Source organism: Arctopsyche grandis, chromosome 5 (assembly GCF_051622035.1).
Source record: "Arctopsyche grandis isolate Sample6627 chromosome 5, ASM5162203v2, whole genome shotgun sequence".
NCBI classification, from domain to species: Eukaryota; Metazoa; Arthropoda; class Insecta; order Trichoptera; family Hydropsychidae; genus Arctopsyche; species Arctopsyche grandis.
This window is the reverse complement of record NC_135359.1, coordinates 24,612,293-24,632,049: the sequence shown is the minus strand read 5'-3', so window position 1 is coordinate 24,632,049 and position 19,757 is coordinate 24,612,293. Positions and strand designations below refer to the sequence as shown.

Below are 19,757 nucleotides of genomic sequence, written 5' to 3'. Positions count from 1 at the left end.
TTCAAAATCAGTTCATTTTCTCACAGTCAATAGCTTCATCCATTGCTACTTCGTTTATATATTATGTGTGTAATAGATAAAGTAAAAAATTCATTGCATATCTCAGTTGGATATTTTGACCGCGTCAAACGCGCTCATAACTACATACATACATACATACATCCGGTTTATGAATCGAACGACATATCGAATTCAACGCTATCACCCGCCGAGATTGCTTATTTACACTTCAGAGTACACTTGCGGGCAAAATAGTATAAGAACGCTATTTTGAGGGTGGCCGTAACGCTGAAAGTTTGATTTGATATGTGTAGTATGCGGGGAGGGTGGGCGGGTGGGTCGGAGGGGTGACCTGAGCACACGGGGGGCTGATAAGTTGCCGAGGGCGGTTGGTTAGTATGCGGTCTACTTGTGCAAGGTGGTTGGTTAGGTGTCTGGTTCGAAGCCACAGCTTCTGGTCGGTCTGGCACTTTGCAAAGCCGAACTCAAGCCTAACCGGAAGTGGGCCATCACACCCACAAACACCTGACGAAATGCCACGATCGTTTCGACAAATCGCGTCAAGTTTGATTCGAACCTAAACTGGATAACTCTTCGCAAGTTTAAACTATTTCGAAACGTAATATCGCCCTCTGCGCAAATAGCACAGAAACCGTACAGTGTTTTAACTTTAAAGTATGCACGTTCGTCTGGGTCTTGGTACTGATTACAGGTCATGTCGTCTTCACTCTTGACGTGTCTCCATTTGCGTGGATGTGTCTCCTCTTGTCCCAATTTAGAATCAGTTATATCGACTAGGATAAATATAAACAGAATATAATATATGTAGTTAAGCCTATTTGTAGTCTGGAAATCTAAAACAAATCAATATAATACAATGATTCTGTGTTTTCATATTTTCGTGCTTTCATATTTTTATGTAGTTTTTCGTGGACCATATCTACCACGTACATTGAGAAACGGGTGTATCCCTTATGATTGATGATCATGATCCAATTTTTCTCTTCAATGCACCTGAATATGAGCTTAACAATCAGTTGCCATAAGATAATAGCAAAAATATTTCTGAATATATATGTATATGAACGGGAATCCACATATACATACATATGTATGTATACCATCTAGAATATTCATTTTATTTTATTACTTTATCTATGTACGTAGTGACAATAGATGAAGTTTTGTGATCATACGAAAATTCGAATTCGAGATTTTGACTGATTCGAGCTCAAATCGATTACTGATCACGTTTTCATGATCTAGAAAAAATTTGTGTGTGTGTGTGTGTCTGTGTATTTTGGGGATTTTTTGAACACCGTTTGTCCTATCGAACCCAAACTTAGTATTGGTGACTGAAATTCTTATCGACACGACGTAAATTTTTTTCAAATTTTTAAGTTGACCGGAAATGGTACCTCCCCTTATAGGCGTCCTCTTTTTTTTAAGTTTGAATTCAATTATCTCCCAAACCGCTAACTGAATCGGATTAAATCTTTTTAACATGTAATAGAAATAATAATTTTTATAACCTTATATTTTTTAAATATTTTTATCTGAACCGGAAGTAGTACCTTTACTCTAGAGAATCGAGATTTTTTATGTTTTTCTCAGAAACCTTTTGGTTTTTTGAACTGAAATTTCATATCTAGTTTTTTACATATGCATAAGAAGATATTTAGGTAAACCCCAATGGGTCTTTCTAGACAATTAATTACAAACATTGCAGCATTTTTATTATATAAATCATTGTATTTCGAGAGGCTCAAGAACAAGAAATTAACAATTAATTCATGAATTAGTTAGCCATAGAGACAATTATGGATATAGACGTACATAAATCAAATTCAGATATTTGTTACAAAGCGGGTAGGATGAGATTTTTCCAATTTGATGAAGGAACCGTTTCAACAATGAAATCAGATAAATTGGCAAACTCTGATTGATAGGAAACGATCGAGTTGGAGTCACAATTATCCAAGTCTGACCAGCAGTATTAAAGATTAGCACGGGATCGAACCCGGTAACCTCTCGGTGCTAAACATAAACACAACCACCGAGCCATACTGCTGGCTATACTTAAATGTTATACTTAAAAGCTGTATAAATACGTTTTTTAGTATTTTTTAGACATTTTGTAAAGATTCAAATCTACATAAAACGACTACAAATTCTGTGCGAGACATAATTTCATCAACTCCAATCAAACAAGTGAAATTAAATCGGCAAATTCTGACAGGAGACAATGCATCCGAATTGAGTTAATATCAAACTGGATTGTACCCCGACCGAATATACATACATATATACATATATTTACATACATGCATGCTATACAGATCACTCAATTAAATGCGAATATAATACAATGCGTATTATTGTGGGAGTCCTTTCGAAAAATTCTCTATAGCTTTTGTTGCGACCGGACAAAAGGATACGATGCGCGTCTCAGACGTTTGCCGCGGTCGTGTTTTTACGTTTTTTCGAACAATAAATTCAAACAAAAGATTTATAGGAAACGACATAAAAAGTTATCCGTATTCTGACTACACAATGAACGAATAAGAACGCCGCGGGAATAAATTTCCCTGAAAATATGTGTATGCGTCGGCCATAAACAGAATATCTTAACACGCTCAATTATGCTAATGCCGCGCGAAAAACAAAAACTGAATTGTTCCCATCGCTTTCCATGGATCATATTGAGAATTTTAATCAATTTAGTACTGCGATGATCTGAGATTAAGACATTGCGCAAAACGTTTGGCGCGCATCACCAATCATTTTTCATAATTAATTTTAAGGAAACGGTGATAATAAAAGTATACTATATTTATTATTAAATAGTGCTTAGGATAAACTTTTAATATAAGTCGCTAGGAATACATACATACATATGTATGTATGTACATATTATATATGCTTTTAATCCATTCAGGCATTTTAAGACCTGTATTTAGTTTCACAGTTGTTGGAAGTTGACATAAAATTAAATACAACTTCCATCGGTCAGTTCAAATGTTCAAGTAATAGTAATTGCGAATTTTATAACAAAGATTTTCAATCGAGTTGAGATTTTGAGTTTTTTCTATTGCCAAGATGATTGAAAAGATTCATATATAAATAAAATAAAAATATTAATAATATAAGGAGTAAAATTGGTCATATTCTTATCCTTGACTTTGACAAATCTACAGTGTATGTACATATTAGGAAAAGATCGCATGTCGAGTATATTGACTAGTTATATAATATTCCATCTAACCAGGTACCGACTACCGTTATAGTTGAAGTGTATTTTCAGCTGTAATATATTTTGTCTAGTTGGAATATACTCCGTCTAACTCACGTAAGTTGATTAATATGGCGAATTACATTCCAACTGGTTAAAATATATTATAACTGAAAATAGAGTTCAACAATAAGTTGGTATCAGGTAAGATTAAGAGACCAGGTATTCATGAAAATCTCACCCGACTAGTAAATTGAGTTGGAAAGTCACATTTTTGTTTTGAACACATTCTTAGAGCTAATCTTAATAATACGGTAAACATCACCTTTATTTACGAATCAAGGTAATGTTTATATAGAGCAAAAATTAGCACATTATTTAATTCTAAATCATTTGTAAAATATCAGAGCTGTCTAAATTCAATTGTTATATTACAACTGGCTCACGTTGTTGAGAGTGTATTTGCGCTTTTAGAGGCATATGTAATTTACCAGTTGAATTGTATTACATTTCGACTGTAACTTGTATGTACATACATACATACACAATATAGAAATTTAATTTTTAAATAGAAGACTATACGGTATTGAGCGTCTAGATTTGAAAGGTCAATGTTTTACGATTGACCTTGATAGGTTTGTACCTATGTATGTAAGTTCGATATGATGAAATTCTAAATTTGGCGTATGAACCCAAAAGTCGAAGAGATCGAGTTCGGCGGCGGAAAAAATAAACCGAAAAATTTCATTAAAAGACCTTATTCAGAAAAATTTCCATGTAATCCGAAATTCCACGGTGTCTAGAGGTATGGGATGGAGTGGTAGCTTGTCCGCTTTCTTTGCTGTTATTTACATATTCATGGCAGCGCGGCCATTGTAACTCCTGGTAAGCCACCTACGTGCGCCACGTTGCAGTATGCAATTTCAGGCTTTCATACTTCAGAGCTTGAAGGTTTATTCGGCGATTATGCAATTTACATTATATGCAAAGTTACAACCCTTCATTTCATAGGCGGGGTCGCACTGCAACGTCCCATCGCATCGTCAACGAAGAATGATATACAATATTGAGTGGAGCCAACCGCTTCCTACCTCTGGCTACGATGAACTACGTAGTCAATTAAACATGCATATGTGGAAATTGTATAAACATCGATATTTTTCAAGAAAATACAGCGAATACACTATGCTACGTGGTAAAATCGTATTATGATAATTTCGGCTTCTAAGGTTTGTTGTAATGAAAACTTGTGACTTATTTTGTAATACCTGCATACATTATTCTTAATTCACACACTATAGTTGTAGATCCAAGGTCATCTCTTAAATAGCAATAATAATAATATGATTGAAAAATGTCGACTTGTAGTGGAATTAATTAGATAACCCGGTGACTTAAAATCAGTCTGCAGTATTGTGTCAAAATTATGCAAAAGTATAACAAATTTTGTGTTGAAATCTACCGATTCTAATGATGTTCACAAAAAAAATGGTGTTGAAGATAAAACTAATAAATCTTTGTAAAAAAGCAACTCCAGTAACTTTTTACCATCATAGTACTTATGTATATACCTACATAATATGTTATTGAAAAATTCATTCAACTTATTCAAATTAAAAAAAAACTTTCAAATCGCCGAAAAATACCCACAACTACAGTACTCCATCCAAATCATTTATTTGTTCTATTTGTTTTTTGTCATATAAGTATGTCATGTGATAAAAAACCGCATATTATTGTTTTTAACTACTTTTTCTATTGATATTGTTTTCTTTTATTGTTAGTTTTTATATTATAAGATTTATATAAACTATATGTTTTACTTAAATGAATTTTTACCTGTACAAATAAATAAATCAGTTTTTATAGAAAGAAAACACAGACACGTACATGCATTTCCCGCAAAAACATTTTCCACGAGCCACTACTCGCTTCAACTATGAAATAAATAAATCTTTGCAAAGCAGCATCTGTAGTGTTTTCGTTTCCACAAGAAATTCTAAACTAGGGCGTACATGGTTGTACGTTAATACACTGTTGCCTCGGTAATTTTCCAATAACAATTTGTGACTAACATGATAGTATGCTCATACAGTTTAATATGATACGAGTAAAATTTAAATAATATATACATATTTTACCTGCATATTGCAAATTTTATATCGCACTGGTTCTCCTCGACAGCCTTCTCGTGATGTGCATCGCCTTAGTTGTCTGGAAACACCCCCATCGCACGGACGAGAACACAGAGACCATTCGGACCATTGCGACCATCCCGTTCGCCACGAAGCCTAAAACCACAAAACATACATACATATAATATACAAATGTAGATGTTGACAAAGTATCACGTGACATCCTGCGCAGAATCAGAGTGTTTTAATTAGAATTATTATTCCGGGTGCAAGTCAGATGTGACTGAATTACGTGACGACGCGACGGATGCGGCGTTATGGCATATGCGAAGTTGGAAATAACTAAGTTAGGAGACAGCAAAAGCTTCATGGTGAGGGAAGGAAACGGTCTGGTTGGAAGGAAACGGTTCCAGACCACTTAACTGTATTAATTTGTCGTGTAAGCAGAGGACTGTGAGGCTGCAAACTTGGGTGCGACGGTCACAACTCACCCATATCGCTCTTGTGCAACTGGCGAAGTTGCACACTATTAACGACTGAAGATTTATTTAGATTCTTAATACGATGAACTGTAACATTGCGTTGCAGACATGCCATGTTTAATATGCGAGTCTTTCAAATTCAATTATTATTGATTTATGTTATGAATCAAACACATTTTGTTTACGCCCTTTTTTGTTATGTAATGTTCTGTAGGCACATAAATGTGCTAATAGCATTGGTGCATTCTTGAAGGGTGTTAATGGATACCTCTGTGGAAGATGATGTAATTATTTAAGTCAGTTTAATAAAATGCAATGTTTGACATTATATATGTAATATTATGTTATGGTTACTAATTATAGTTTTTTTTATTATGTTATATTATAGTTTTTAATTTTAGTTTTTACTTTGTTATTAGCAATTTGCTGCTATAAAAATAAATAAATACGAAATTCAATTTATAATTGTATATATTATATTTCTTCTCATCTCTCAATATTTAAAAAAAAAAATCACTTGTTCACAAATATTTAAAAAAAAAGGTCGATGAAAAACCGTTGCCGAGGCAAAAATAATTGAATAAATATGATTGAATAATATATTTTTATATCTTAAATGTTCTTTGCGTTCACTAGTCTGATTTTTTTTAATAATGTTTAGTTCAATCGTTAATTTTTAGTTTATCTAGAGATAAAAAATAATAATCATGTTCAAAAAGGGGATTCAAAATTTGATACGCTTTGCTATGTAAAAGTTTTTATAAATCTCCGAAGATATTATGTGTTTGTCTTAAAAATTTAATAATTATATATAAAATAGAACATAACCGTTAGTTACGAAGTTCGAATTTTAAACATTAAAATATGTCGATATTATTTAAGTATTTTTCAGAATTAGATGGAAATACGGAATGTACATATATAGTCTCATTACGTATGTTATTCTTCTTATGATTATACATATGTAATTACTATCTTGGAGTTGTTAAGGTGAAAGTTATTATTATATAAAGGTGATAAACTTTTAATTAAATTAGAAGAGCACTGGGTTTAATAAACAACTTATTTTACGACGCATACGTGAATTACCATCAAAATACGGCTTATACGAGAAAGTTCGTGCTTGGTATAAATCAGAAAATCTGTTTAAATTTGAAAAAAACTTCTCAGCACGCATCCAAGATAAAAACCTATAACGGTGATTCAATATAATTTAATCATTCCGATTTTTCTATATTTCCAATATTCCTATGAAATTTCTGTTTTGTTTTCTTGCTGTGAACCACCTGCACAGTTTAATTAAAAGACTAGTTCGGTTTCGTAAACTCGATATTGGTTTCAATGTTTACAATAAAATCATATGCAGCTCCGCGGTGGCTGGCTGATATTTGCTTTCATCGAAAATAAAAATTAATATGATTTGAAAAAAAATAAAAAATAAACGCGATTTTATCTACGAAATCAACAACATACGTGAGTTCATCGGAAATTGACTTTTTTTTTTCTGGAAAAAACGAAAAAAGATATGATAAATAAAGGGAAAGAAATCGTTAGGCGACGAGCTTTCTAATCATGAGACGCAATATTCACGTGACGAGTTTTCCGCTCGACGCGTGCGAAATTCTCGTGGCTTTTTTTCGGTGATCACAGGCCGTTTTTCCGAGGCCCTTTTCGACCTGCGCCTTTCATCTGGCGCGTGTCAAAGGACCTCGGCCTAGACGTTGCATAAAGAGACGGTCGTCACTGTGAGAGGAGAAGTGTTCGAGGGCGAGAATCAAGATGTATCATCGTTCGCCGTAATGAGAAAGACATACAGCGAGCTGGGTCCTCAGCCCTCAGCCCTCCGCCCTTTAAAAACGGGCCTCGAGGGCCCGAGAACTTCATTGTATTCTCAGGGGCAAAGGAGAGGAGGAGGCAAATGCGCCAACGATGCTGGTTTACACAAGCACATCACGAAAACGAGTGTGTACCGTACTCGTCACAGAACTTAAATATCTTACGCGTATAATTTATACTCATAAAGAACAAAAACGACACTAAAAAATAATAATTGAGAACATACAGAACTCATGTAATAAATTTAATGATACTGATAACACCAAAATCCTTCAAAATTATTGTACCCTCCAACTTCCAAATATATTTGGAAAACAATATTTTCAAAAGAACTTTACTAGATACATATGTATATGAAAAATATTTGGAACAAATAGTATAAATGTACGCTTGATTTCGAATGTGCAACTAAAAAATTACTATTTCTGAAATGTAATTTTGAACACCGATAACAATTCAAATAACAATTTTGATTGATTGATCCTTTTCTATTTCTATTTTATAATTTTCATGCAATATTCTAACAATTTATGTTTAATTATGCAATGTTCTATTTAGTCATGTTTTAGTTTTTATTATTTTCTTTTTCATCTGTCTCTATGTATAGCTAACATTTTATGTAATTTGTAAAAATCACAAATTGGGCTCAGATATTATTTGTTTACATTAATTCTTAATTTTTATGCATTTCTACAGATGTTGTCTGTTCATTTTTTCAATACATAAATAAAAAAAGGAATGTGAATTTTCGATGGAACCACCGAAATTTCGATGGAATATGTATTTTTATATTCTTTTTGTTCAAATTGTTTTACCAAATAATAATTAATATCATACGTTTGCAAACAATTTGAGCAACGTATATAAATAAATAGTATTTCATAGTATTTATTAAATTTGCAAATAAGTTATTTTTATTTGATTTGCAAATTAATCGCTACATTTCACAAAACCACATTATTGATATAACAAGAAAATTTAAATAAAAACATTGAAAAAAGCCCCTTATTTTTTTTAGTTATTTAAACAAATCAAAAGACTGATATAAATAAATAAATAATAACTCAAAATTCCGATTTTACAAATGAATGTTCGGAAAAATCAAAGTTTTCCATTAAATCTTCTCTTTTTATTTAACAAACATAGACCACAATAACAATACCATGTAACCCTTTGAATCATACAAATTTTCAAACCGCAATACAAGCTCCCCTAAAAAATTCAACCACCCATAAAACCAAAGAGCAAACGAACTATGTACATCGGAATTTATCGTCATTACACAGATATACGGTTGAAGTGTTACATTGACAATAAAACGTTAAGTATAAAAAAACAAGCACGCACCTACATACATACGTACATATTTATGTATATGCATACATATATGAAAACAACTGAAAAAATTCAGGCATTCAAAATAGCTTTTATGCTCTTGAAATTTCAGGTATTCGCTAACAAACCGTATCGCTAACGAGTCTGCATCTAACAATGGATGGATGGATGGATCGATACACTCCCGCATAGACACCCAACCATCGCTCACCTCAAATTCAATTGTTGACCCACTTCCAACGACAAATAATAATTATCGAACTAACACACATACCGAGGGAGGTAGGTGCCTGTAAATTTTTCGTTTGGACAAAGTCATGTTTGTACACGTATAGTGTAATATATACACATAGCTACAACGGATGCAGGGACGATGAATACATTCACCCCAGATCCCAATCCGACTGATGGCCGGATGAAACAATCATTTCCCGGCGTGAGTAGCTTGTCAGTGTACCGGAGGGACGTCAAAGCTGACTGTCAAACGTCGACGCGTCGGATACCGAGACGGTGGTTTTCATATGTGAGTATAGTATATATATGTATGTGTGTGTGTGTGTGTTTGCGAATTCTGCAAAATCGTGGAATTCGCTTGTGTCAAGTGTCACGAGTTTCACCTGAGCTGTCACTTCACGGCGAGGGACCACATAGATCATTTATTTACGTGGCACGGTGGTTGATCTAAGAAACTGATACGATTCGTGAAACTACGCTGAAAAACTTAAGCGCAATCATTAAACAATGCTCGTAATGTAATCTCATATTTATTATGTTTGATGTGATATAGCGCCTATATAGTGTAGATATAATATTTAAACTAATTGATTAATCTTGCATAATAAATTTTGAGCGCCGTTTTCACAAACTACATATGTACATATAACGAATGTAACGTACATAAAAATTATAAAAGTATTCTTATTACGACAACGGATACAAAGGAAAAATCATATATGCGTATTTAATATCACGATTCGTACTAGTAAAAGTGGGGTTACTTTATTCTAAAAAAAGTCTCGACAAATACATACATATAGGGCCGACGAGGGGGGGAGTTGGGGTAAAGTTCCACGGACTGCTCGAGGGGCCCCGTGTCAAAAATCGTACCGGCTATACCTTACTTTCTTAATTAATTATTTAAAAAAATAGCAACTATCATATATGTAGGTGGTTTTATAATATTTTTTTCGATAGATTTTTCGCATATTACAATATTTCTAAAAGATTTTTTTTAGTTTTTTCATAGGCCCTGGAATTATTTTTTACAGGGCTCGGGATTCCTCTCTACATATCTAATATATAATTGCAAAAAGAACATAACATTGTAAAGTTTAATGTTAGTATGTAAATATGTATGTATTTACGGCTTGGGTGGTAGAATCCGTGACGTTATCGAAAAAATCTAGTATCTATGATTTCGATTACTTTTTCTGTTCACATTTACATATATTTCGTTTTCAGATCCGGTTCAAGATTCCTTTTTCATTTCCAGATCCGGGTTAATTTTTCAGTTCCGGATCCGGATCGCTTTTTCATTTCCTGTTCCAAATTCTTTATTCTGCTCCAGTTCCGGATTCTTTTTTAATTTCCTGTTTCGGACTCCTTTTTCAGTTCCGAATCCCGATTCCTTTTTTTGTTCCGAATCCGGATTCCTGTTTCAGTTCCAGATCCCGAATCCTTTTTCATTTCCTATTCCAGATTCTTTTTTCAGTTCCGGATCCGGATTATTTATTCAGTTCCGTTTTCGGATTCCTGTTTCATTTCTAGTTCCGGATTTCTTTTTCATTTTTTTCGATTTGTTCAGATCCGGTTGTGGGATGATAGTGCGGATTTAATGAAATAAAATGATAATTTATATATATATTTTTATTCAAAATCAAATTGTTAAATTGGATTCAACTAAATAAACCAAAATGACTAGTTTCTTTTGACATCGGTCACCTTGCAATATTCATATTTAAAATATAAATACATAGATGTATTCTCTACCAAAATAGTAAAATATTATATATGTATAAACAAGTAAAAAGTGCCTAATATCGAATAATTTTAGTATTGGCGACACCGGGTACCTATACATATTATATACATATCTTTTATATTGTAGTACTTAATGGAAAATATTATCGAGTCACGAAAATATAATAATTTACATGCATGGGTTGAAAAGTTATTTTCATCAAAAATAAACCCTCAATTTGAAGCACAATAGCGGACCAATTTTCATTTCAAAATAATTTTTATATAAGTTCAAATATTGTGTATTTTATATAAGTTCGAATATTGTGTATTTTTATATAAATTCAAATATTGTGTATTTTGTATAAGTTCAAATATTTTACATCATTAACTTATGAACTAAATCGGGATTTCAGATTATCAGATCTCAAGCGACGAAATTAATACGTATGTAATTAAAATAAAAGTTGCATCGGTGACCTTTTAAATCGCTACCGAGATTGTTCAATCGTCTATTGCTTCACTTAACATAAATTCACCGAGGCTGTGGAGGAATAACTTTTAATATCTCGAATTGGCACTGTCAAAAACTTCCGTTTGGAAGCTCGAAATACGTACTTGGAATTTTTCAAATGGGAAAGTTGGATTGGAATCGCGAGTGGTAATGATTCGACTGTGAGGACACAGACAGACCCCCCCAGTATCGAAAGACGCCGCTCCGCTTTCACATGTATAAATAATTCAAAGCCTCTTAGACGCTCGAAGATAGATGGAAGACAAAAGACATGTATTTTCGCATCACCTGTAATCCATCACACAGCCAATTTCTGAAATATAACGTGAAATCGCTTTTTGGGAGTGATTATTTATTAAAAGGCGGAACGGGAGGGGGCGGCAGCACTCCCGGCGCTCCGATACAAAGTTTATTTTGGATTTCTAAAATCAAAATGAATCTTGAATTTCAATGAAACAAACTGCGAACTTAACAATGACGCAATGAAATCTAGTTTTAAGGGCAGGTGCTTTGAAGAAAAGTTTTCTATTGTTTTAATTAGCGCAGCCGTAAAGTGAACGCGCACATTAACCACTCACGTCATACAGGAAAATCTCAGTACAAATGAAACACATATAAATCTCACGAGAAAACTTATTAGCCAAAAATATTCCCCTCTCTTTTATTATATGTATATACATACATATATTCGTCTACAATATGTATACACATACGATGTGTATGAAAAAATGTATCATATTAAAATGCTGCTCAAAATACAACATGTAAAAGGACAGTATAGTCTTGCATGTGATTCAAATACAAATAAAAAAAAGACAATATCGCATTCGTTTGTCGAATGGCAGGATTAAGGTTTCGACTCCATTTTGAGTTAGTGGACCCTTGGGTTGTTGAAGGTTGAAGTGTGTATTGGAGATCCCGAACTCCTACTGAGTTCACTAGCCTTATATGTATGTATGTATGTCGAATGTTTCTCGATTAACCCTTTTTACTTATGTCTTCCTTTATGTCAGGATTTACAAGTATTCATTACAAAATAAAATACATACCTATGCATATACTATTTGTGTGTAGTGAATATGTATACATATATCGTGAGAAATATTCCATCACGTTTTCGTATATTTTTGGACGGCTTTTTAGGTTGAAAAACATCAACTTCTATAAGACGCGTGTTTCGAAAAAACCTACGTGACGGCATATATAGGGTAAACTAGTGGTATTGCTTACGTGCATTCAATACGAGGATATATGTCAAGCAAAACGGATTTAAGGGTTTCGCCTATATATCCTTTCCCTTTGCCGAAGAGCTTTGGGCGAGACTTATCGAGAAAAGTGAACATTTTCCCCTACCAAATCTCTGCCAAAAGAGTTTACAATACCAGACTTGAGGGTTTTCCTCAACTTCGAAAAGCGCTTTTCCGATGATTTACTTTTATAACGTTCCGTTGGTTCGAGCCGGAGGAAACTTCCCGGAAATAGGTGTAAATGTATTAAACTACACTTAGCAACGACAATTTTCCTCCCGATAAAACGTAGATAGTGCGTTGAATACGAAAAAAATCAAACAAAGATAATTGTGAAAATACGCTTTACAATGTAATGCTAACTGTTCGTATGTATGTATACCAAGATACCTGTCAAAAATGAAAAATAAAAATACCGCTACGCATATGCGAAAATTTGTCTGTTTCACAGTAGGTACGCATAATTCGCGTATGAAAATATATATTTTTTTAATAAAGTGTATACATCCCGGCTTAATATTCGGGTTTTGCCTGAAATATCAGATGTTTCGTGACGATTACACACGGTTTATACACGGGTGTATGGCCGCAGGCGTTAGCGAGTAATATTTTGTTTCACAACACAGCATTTCAAAAACAAAATGTCCTGTCAACAAAAGAAAACAAACACAAAAATATGTTTTAATTATAATTTGTCAGAGAAATACTTGACCATTATTATCAAAAAAACGTCCGAAGGCAAATTTTCGGTTTGTCGTCTGTAATTACATATCATTTGTGTACAAACAAAAATATTAATTTTTAACAAATTATCATTGATAACGGATGTGTCCAATTTGCGACTTTGAGGAATATAAAGAGAATCAATAATTAAATTCGTGTAAAAAGGAAAACGGTAAGAGGCGACTTCATCGAAGTCTTTAAAATAATAAATGATGATTATTATTGTCCAACTCATTACGTTCAATGAAAACACTCACCTTAGATTAAGGTGAGTGTTTTCATTGAACGTAAATTGAACTAAGGCTTAGAGGTTACACTCTCAGACTCCAAAAAGAAAAAAATCGAATAAATTGATCACATATTCCTTATTTTCAAGTAGAGTGGGTAATGTATGGAATAGTTTTTCCAACCTTAATATCTAATATATAATTTCGAAAGAGACTTTGTATGTATGTAAGTTTTTGTTCGTAGAATCCGTGACGTTAAAAAAAATGAATATTCAAATAAATTTAAATAAAATAATACTATTCAAATAAATTTAATAAAATTTTTACTATTCGTTAATTTTTTTTGGCAACTTTATTTTTTATCTAATCTATAATTTGGAAAGAGACTTTGTATGTAAGTATCCTTGGTCGTCGTTTTCGTCGTCGTCCGTAGATCGGTGACGTCATCGAACACGTGATTCGATTTTTTTTTTTTTTCGATCCATGGGTATCGATACATTCGAGTAGCTTCATGGGGCCCCGCCAGGGGCGCCACAAGGGGCGCAGCCCCGTGGGGCCCCGAAGGGGGCGCAGGGGGGCGCAGCCTCATGGGGCGCAGCCCCATGGGGCTCAAAAGGGGGCGCAGCTTTATGGGGCACAGCCTTATCGGCCGCAGCCTTATGGGGCGCAACCTTATGGGGCGCAGTCTTATGGGGCGCAGCCTTATGGGGCGCTGTCTTATGGGGCGCAGCCTTAGGGGCGCAGTCTTATGGGGCGCCGCCTTATGGAGCTTAGCCGCATGGGGCCCCGAAGGGGGCGCAAGGGGGCGCAGCCTCATGGGGCCCTGAAGGGGGCGCAGGGGGCGCAGCCTTATGAGGCGAAGCCCTAAACGGCAACTGATCATGGGGGCGAAGCCCTAGACGGCATTTAATCATGGGGGCGCGGAGGGGCGAAGCCCTAAACGGCAACTGATCATGGGAGCGAAGCCTTAGACGGCATTTAATCATGGGGTTGCGGAGGGGCGAAGCCCTAAAAGGCATTAACTAAGGAGGGCGAAGTCCTAAACGGCAATTAATCATAGGGGCGTTGAGGGGCGAAGCCCTAAAAGGCAACTGATCACGGGGGCGAAGCCCTATACGGCATTCAATCATGGGGGCGTGGAGGGGCGAAGCCCTGAAAGGCATTAACTAAGGGGGGCGAAGCCCTAGACGGCATTCAATCATGGGGGCGCGGAGGGGCGAAGCCCTAATAGGCATTAACTAAGGGGGGCGAAACCCTAGACGGCAATTAATCATGGGGGCGCGGAGGGGCGAAGCCCTAAAAGGCAACTGATCATGGGGGCGAAGCCTTAGACGGCATTTAATCATGGGGTTGCGGAGGGGCGAAGCCCTAAAAGGCATTAACTAAGGAGGGCGAAGCCCTAAACGGCAATTAATCATGGGGGCGCGGAGGGGCGAAGCCCTAAAAGGCAACTGATCATGGGGGCGAAGCCCTAGACGGCATTTAATCATGGGGGCGCGGAGGGGGCGCAAGGGGGCGCAGCCTCATGGGGCCCTGAAGGGGGCGCAGGGGGCGCAGCCTTATGAGGCGAAGCCCTAAACGGCAACTGATCATGGGGGCGAAGCCCTAGACGGCATTTAATCATGGGGGCGCGGAGGGGCGAAGCCCTAAACGGCAACTGATCATGGGAGCGAAGCCTTAGACGGCATTTAATCATGGGGTTGCGGAGGGGCGAAGCCCTAAAAGGCATTAACTAAGGAGGGCGAAGCCCTAAACGGCAATTAATCATAGGGGCGTTGAGGGGCGAAGCCCTAAAAGGCAACTGATCACGGGGGCGAAGCCCTATACGGCATTCAATCATGGGGGCGTGGAGGGGCGAAGCCCTGAAAGGCATTAACTAAGGGGGGCGAAGCCCTAGACGGCATTCAATCATGGGGGCGCGGAGGGGCGAAGCCCTAATAGGCATTAACTAAGGGGGGCGAAACCCTAGACGGCAATTAATCATGGGGGCGCGGAGGGGCGAAGCCCTAAAAGGCAACTGATCATGGGGGCGAAGCCTTAGACGGCATTTAATCATGGGGTTGCGGAGGGGCGAAGCCCTAAAAGGCATTAACTAAGGAGGGCGAAGCCCTAAACGGCAATTAATCATGGGGGCGCGGAGGGGCGAAGCCCTAAAAGGCAACTGATCATGGGGGCGAAGCCCTAGACGGCATTTAATCATGGGGGCGCGGAGGGGCGAAGCCCTAAAAGGCATCAGCTAAGGGGGGCGAAGCCCTAAACGGCAATTGCTCATGGGGGCGTGGAGGGGCGAAGCCCTAGAAGGCAAAAAAAAATCGATTTTTTTTTTCATTTTTTTTTATTTTTTTTTATTTTTTTTTATTTTTTTTTTTTATTTTTATTTTTATTTTTTTTTTCAAATTTTAAATTTTTTTTTAAATTTTTTTTTTTTTTAATTAAATTTTTACTATTAGCTTAGTCATGTTTAAGCGGTTTATATTATAAATACTGAGCGAAGCCGGGTAATACAGCTAGTAATTTATAAATTTGATACTTGAGAAAGGCGGCATAGCCGATGAACCAAATTTTATATTTTCCATGATGCCATTTTGGGTTGCCCCTAGCGACACATATGTAGGATATTTAATTTTGTACCTATAGAAAATCATATTCAAATGGTGATGAAATAGTGGGAAGGATGGATTTGCCAATTTGATGACGAGCTTTTTCAACAATGAAATCACAAGAATTGGCCAGCTCCCATAGGAAACGGTCGACTCACATATCAACATACATATGTGTGCATATTTTTTAGTTCCGAAAAAATCGTGATGAATTTATCATTATGATATAAAAACGTTTGTAATTTACATAAAAAAAGGTAAATTTGAATTTATTCTTAGAAAATATTAAATTTTCATTTGCTGATTGCGAAAAGAAAAAAAATGAAGTTATTTATGATTCTCAGTACATATGTATGTATGTACCTATGTATAATATTTATTATGAATGGTGTCCTCACAAATTTTGTGTTGAAATTTTCGATTTGCGTTTTGTTAATGTTGACTAAAAATTGTAATGCAAAAAATAAGCGAAAATATCGCGGAAGATAGACATCTCGATCACATAATATTATTTTCTACTGAAGAAATCGAATAAAAAATGCAAAGACTTGTGAAAATAGTCCGTTTTTACCTGTCGAGTCCTATTGAAATACCATTCGAATCCGGTCCCTACCCTGATCGCCAAATCATGGACCTCGTTTATAATTCACAGAAAGGTCAGCATTTGTCCACGAACTTGCATGACTCCTCACTTCGGTCGGAAACGAACAAAACAAAAATTCCATATCATAACAATGCACGGCTTGAACCCAATAAAGCTTTCAACATTAAATATTCATCGTCGGACGAACGTTAAAATATTTACCAAACATTGTTGAAATCGAAGCCTGCATAAAATTTTAATCGCAATATTAACGCACGCAGCTACAAATCCATTATATTACATATATCATACATTGTGAAGCGACTTGATCAGACCGAAGAGAAAAAACGAAGTAAATATCGAACATGTTGTGGAATGCCTAGAGTAAATATTGTGTATAGACACATCTGATCGAGCGACGTAAGTCAGAGAACGAAAAGAAAGACAAGATAAGAAACGACGAAATAAGACATGACACAATAGAAGAACAAAAGTGGCAACGGAATGGCAATATTGGGGATTGTATACATTTTTGTATCCCCCATGATCCCGCTTGCACCGATCGTAAAATATCAAATTGTACAATATAATAAATTATGTTATTTCATGTGTAGAGTGGAGGGAAAACGGGGAGGCTGAGAGTGGACAGCCCGCCTATAAGCGGCCACGGAGAAAATGGAAAAGGAAAACCATTGTCCGTAGAGCTTTGGGCGCCAAAAAGCAAACACCTGCCCAAAAATATATACTCAATATCGCAACACTTTTACATATTATATAACACTATTGGTTTGTTCCATGCTTTTGAGCACTCGATAGAGTGAATTTTTAATGTGAAAATATTACTCACCCGGAGCAAATTATCAAACTCGATAATTGCCGCACCCTCTTTTTTTTATTTCATCTCTGAAGAGACAAACGCGAACGCGAATTTGAACGACGAACTTTCCAATATGGAGGCGTTGAAGAAAATTACAAAAACAAAAGAGAAAATAAAATATAATAAAACGGCAGCGCATGCGCATTCTATACACTTTAATTTTAAACGAGTAATTTTTGTATGTTTTAATTATAATTATTTTTAATTTCAGCATGAAAACGGGCTCAAAGATGAAATAAGATGAACCTACGTTTCTTGGGTCCAAAAAAAAAGCTATTGAATAAGTCTTCAATTTGAGACCTCATTTAGGGAGTTAAAATTACCAGATTTAACCTACCTATGAGCCGTTATATGTATTGGAAAGTAGCATAAGTTCACTTTTCTTCATTTCGAGAAATATCTTAACAATGTATTGCGTTTTACAATATTTAAAAATACCGGTGGTCTGTAATAGTTTTATTCCACTTTTCCGAGACTCTGGACATATTGAATTAAAAGTAATGATAACAATATGTGAATTAATTCAAACTGAAATAGTGTTTTTGGAACTGAAACTGGACTTTCGCCACATTCAAATATAACGGTTCATAAGTACCTATGTACATATGTAAACGAATTACGGCACTATCGAAAAAGCAACCCATTATTATATATAATATAGATAGATAGCATATAATATAGATAGATAGCATACAATATAGATAGATAGCATATAATATATGTAGATAGATAACATATATTGTAGTATATATATATAGCATATCATATATAGGTAGAATACAATCAAAATATTGTACAAAATAATCCTTTTCAAAAAGTGGTTAAAATTTGGCCTATCCAATGAATTAGTAACTTCTAGTCACTTAAATGTATTTAAAAATAAACTTGATTACTTCCTTAAAATAAATGGGTTTTTGCAGTTCTTCGTTTTTTCAGTTGATCTTTAGTATTTTCTCTTCTTTTTTTAATTTTCTTTTATTTTATTTTTCACCGTTTTTATTATCTTATATGATATTTATATTACTTATACTATTTACTATATGTATTAATAATCTCCTTAGGTCCATTGGAAATGCAAGCTTTTTCAAGTATTCTTTAACAAAAAAAATCTGCTGGATGCAGGCTTCAACCAACCAACACGTTTCCATTCGTCTCTATTTTGAGCAACTCACGTCCCTTCCAACACACTATTTTTTCTAATTTCATCCATCCATCACCTTCGTGGCCATTCTCTCACCTTTTGTCATTCACCCGGGTACCATTCGACTAACCTTATTACACTTATTCATATATGTATGTATATACACCGATACATATATATATATATATATATATATATATATATATATATATATATATATATATATATATATATATATATATATATATATATATATATATATATATATATATCATATATGTATTGCGAGCATACAGTGCTCAACATTCCTTTCAGTGCATTGGATGCAGCATTCTGGAATTCAATGCGTTTCGCATCCATTCATCAGCACTCGCAAAACATATTGATAGAAGATCTTTAGCATCATAATTTCCATATAATTGCATTCGCCTCTATATTTCCTTTTCTTTATTTCCAGACGTATCAATTATTTGGCCTAGGTGCAATACTTTCAAAAACTGTACAAACTTTTTATATTTAAAATACTGTCTAATTATTTAAATTTTATATACATATATGTATGTATATATTATTGTGGACAAAATTAATTGAAAGATAAAAATAAATAATGTTTTTCATTAAATACAACTCAAATGACAAAGCGATTTACGAAGAAATAAATAAATAATATACATGAAGGCTGTATCAATCTGATTCGTAAATATAATATTGTGATAAAATAAATTAATTTTCATAAATTTTTGCTTGTTCTCAGAATCTGTTATCGAGCGATGTTCAATATTAATATTGTTATTATAGATTAATTATAAATTACATAATAAATGAATGAAATATACTATATACATACATATTTATGTCGATACATT

At 34.9% G+C, this 19,757-nt stretch overlaps 1 protein-coding gene across 1 annotated transcript in view; it reads right to left on the bottom strand.

The window, feature by feature from the left end:
• Nucleotides 1-19,757, bottom strand: part of nolo (ADAMTS-like no long nerve cord) — a 307,268-nt gene that overhangs the window by 83,154 nt on the left and 204,357 nt on the right. Inside the window, exon 6 of the mRNA XM_077431662.1 lies at nt 5,374-5,523. Coding sequence (XP_077287788.1) covers nt 5,374-5,523 — 150 coding nt within the window. The remainder of the gene's footprint in view (nt 1-5,373; nt 5,524-19,757) is intronic.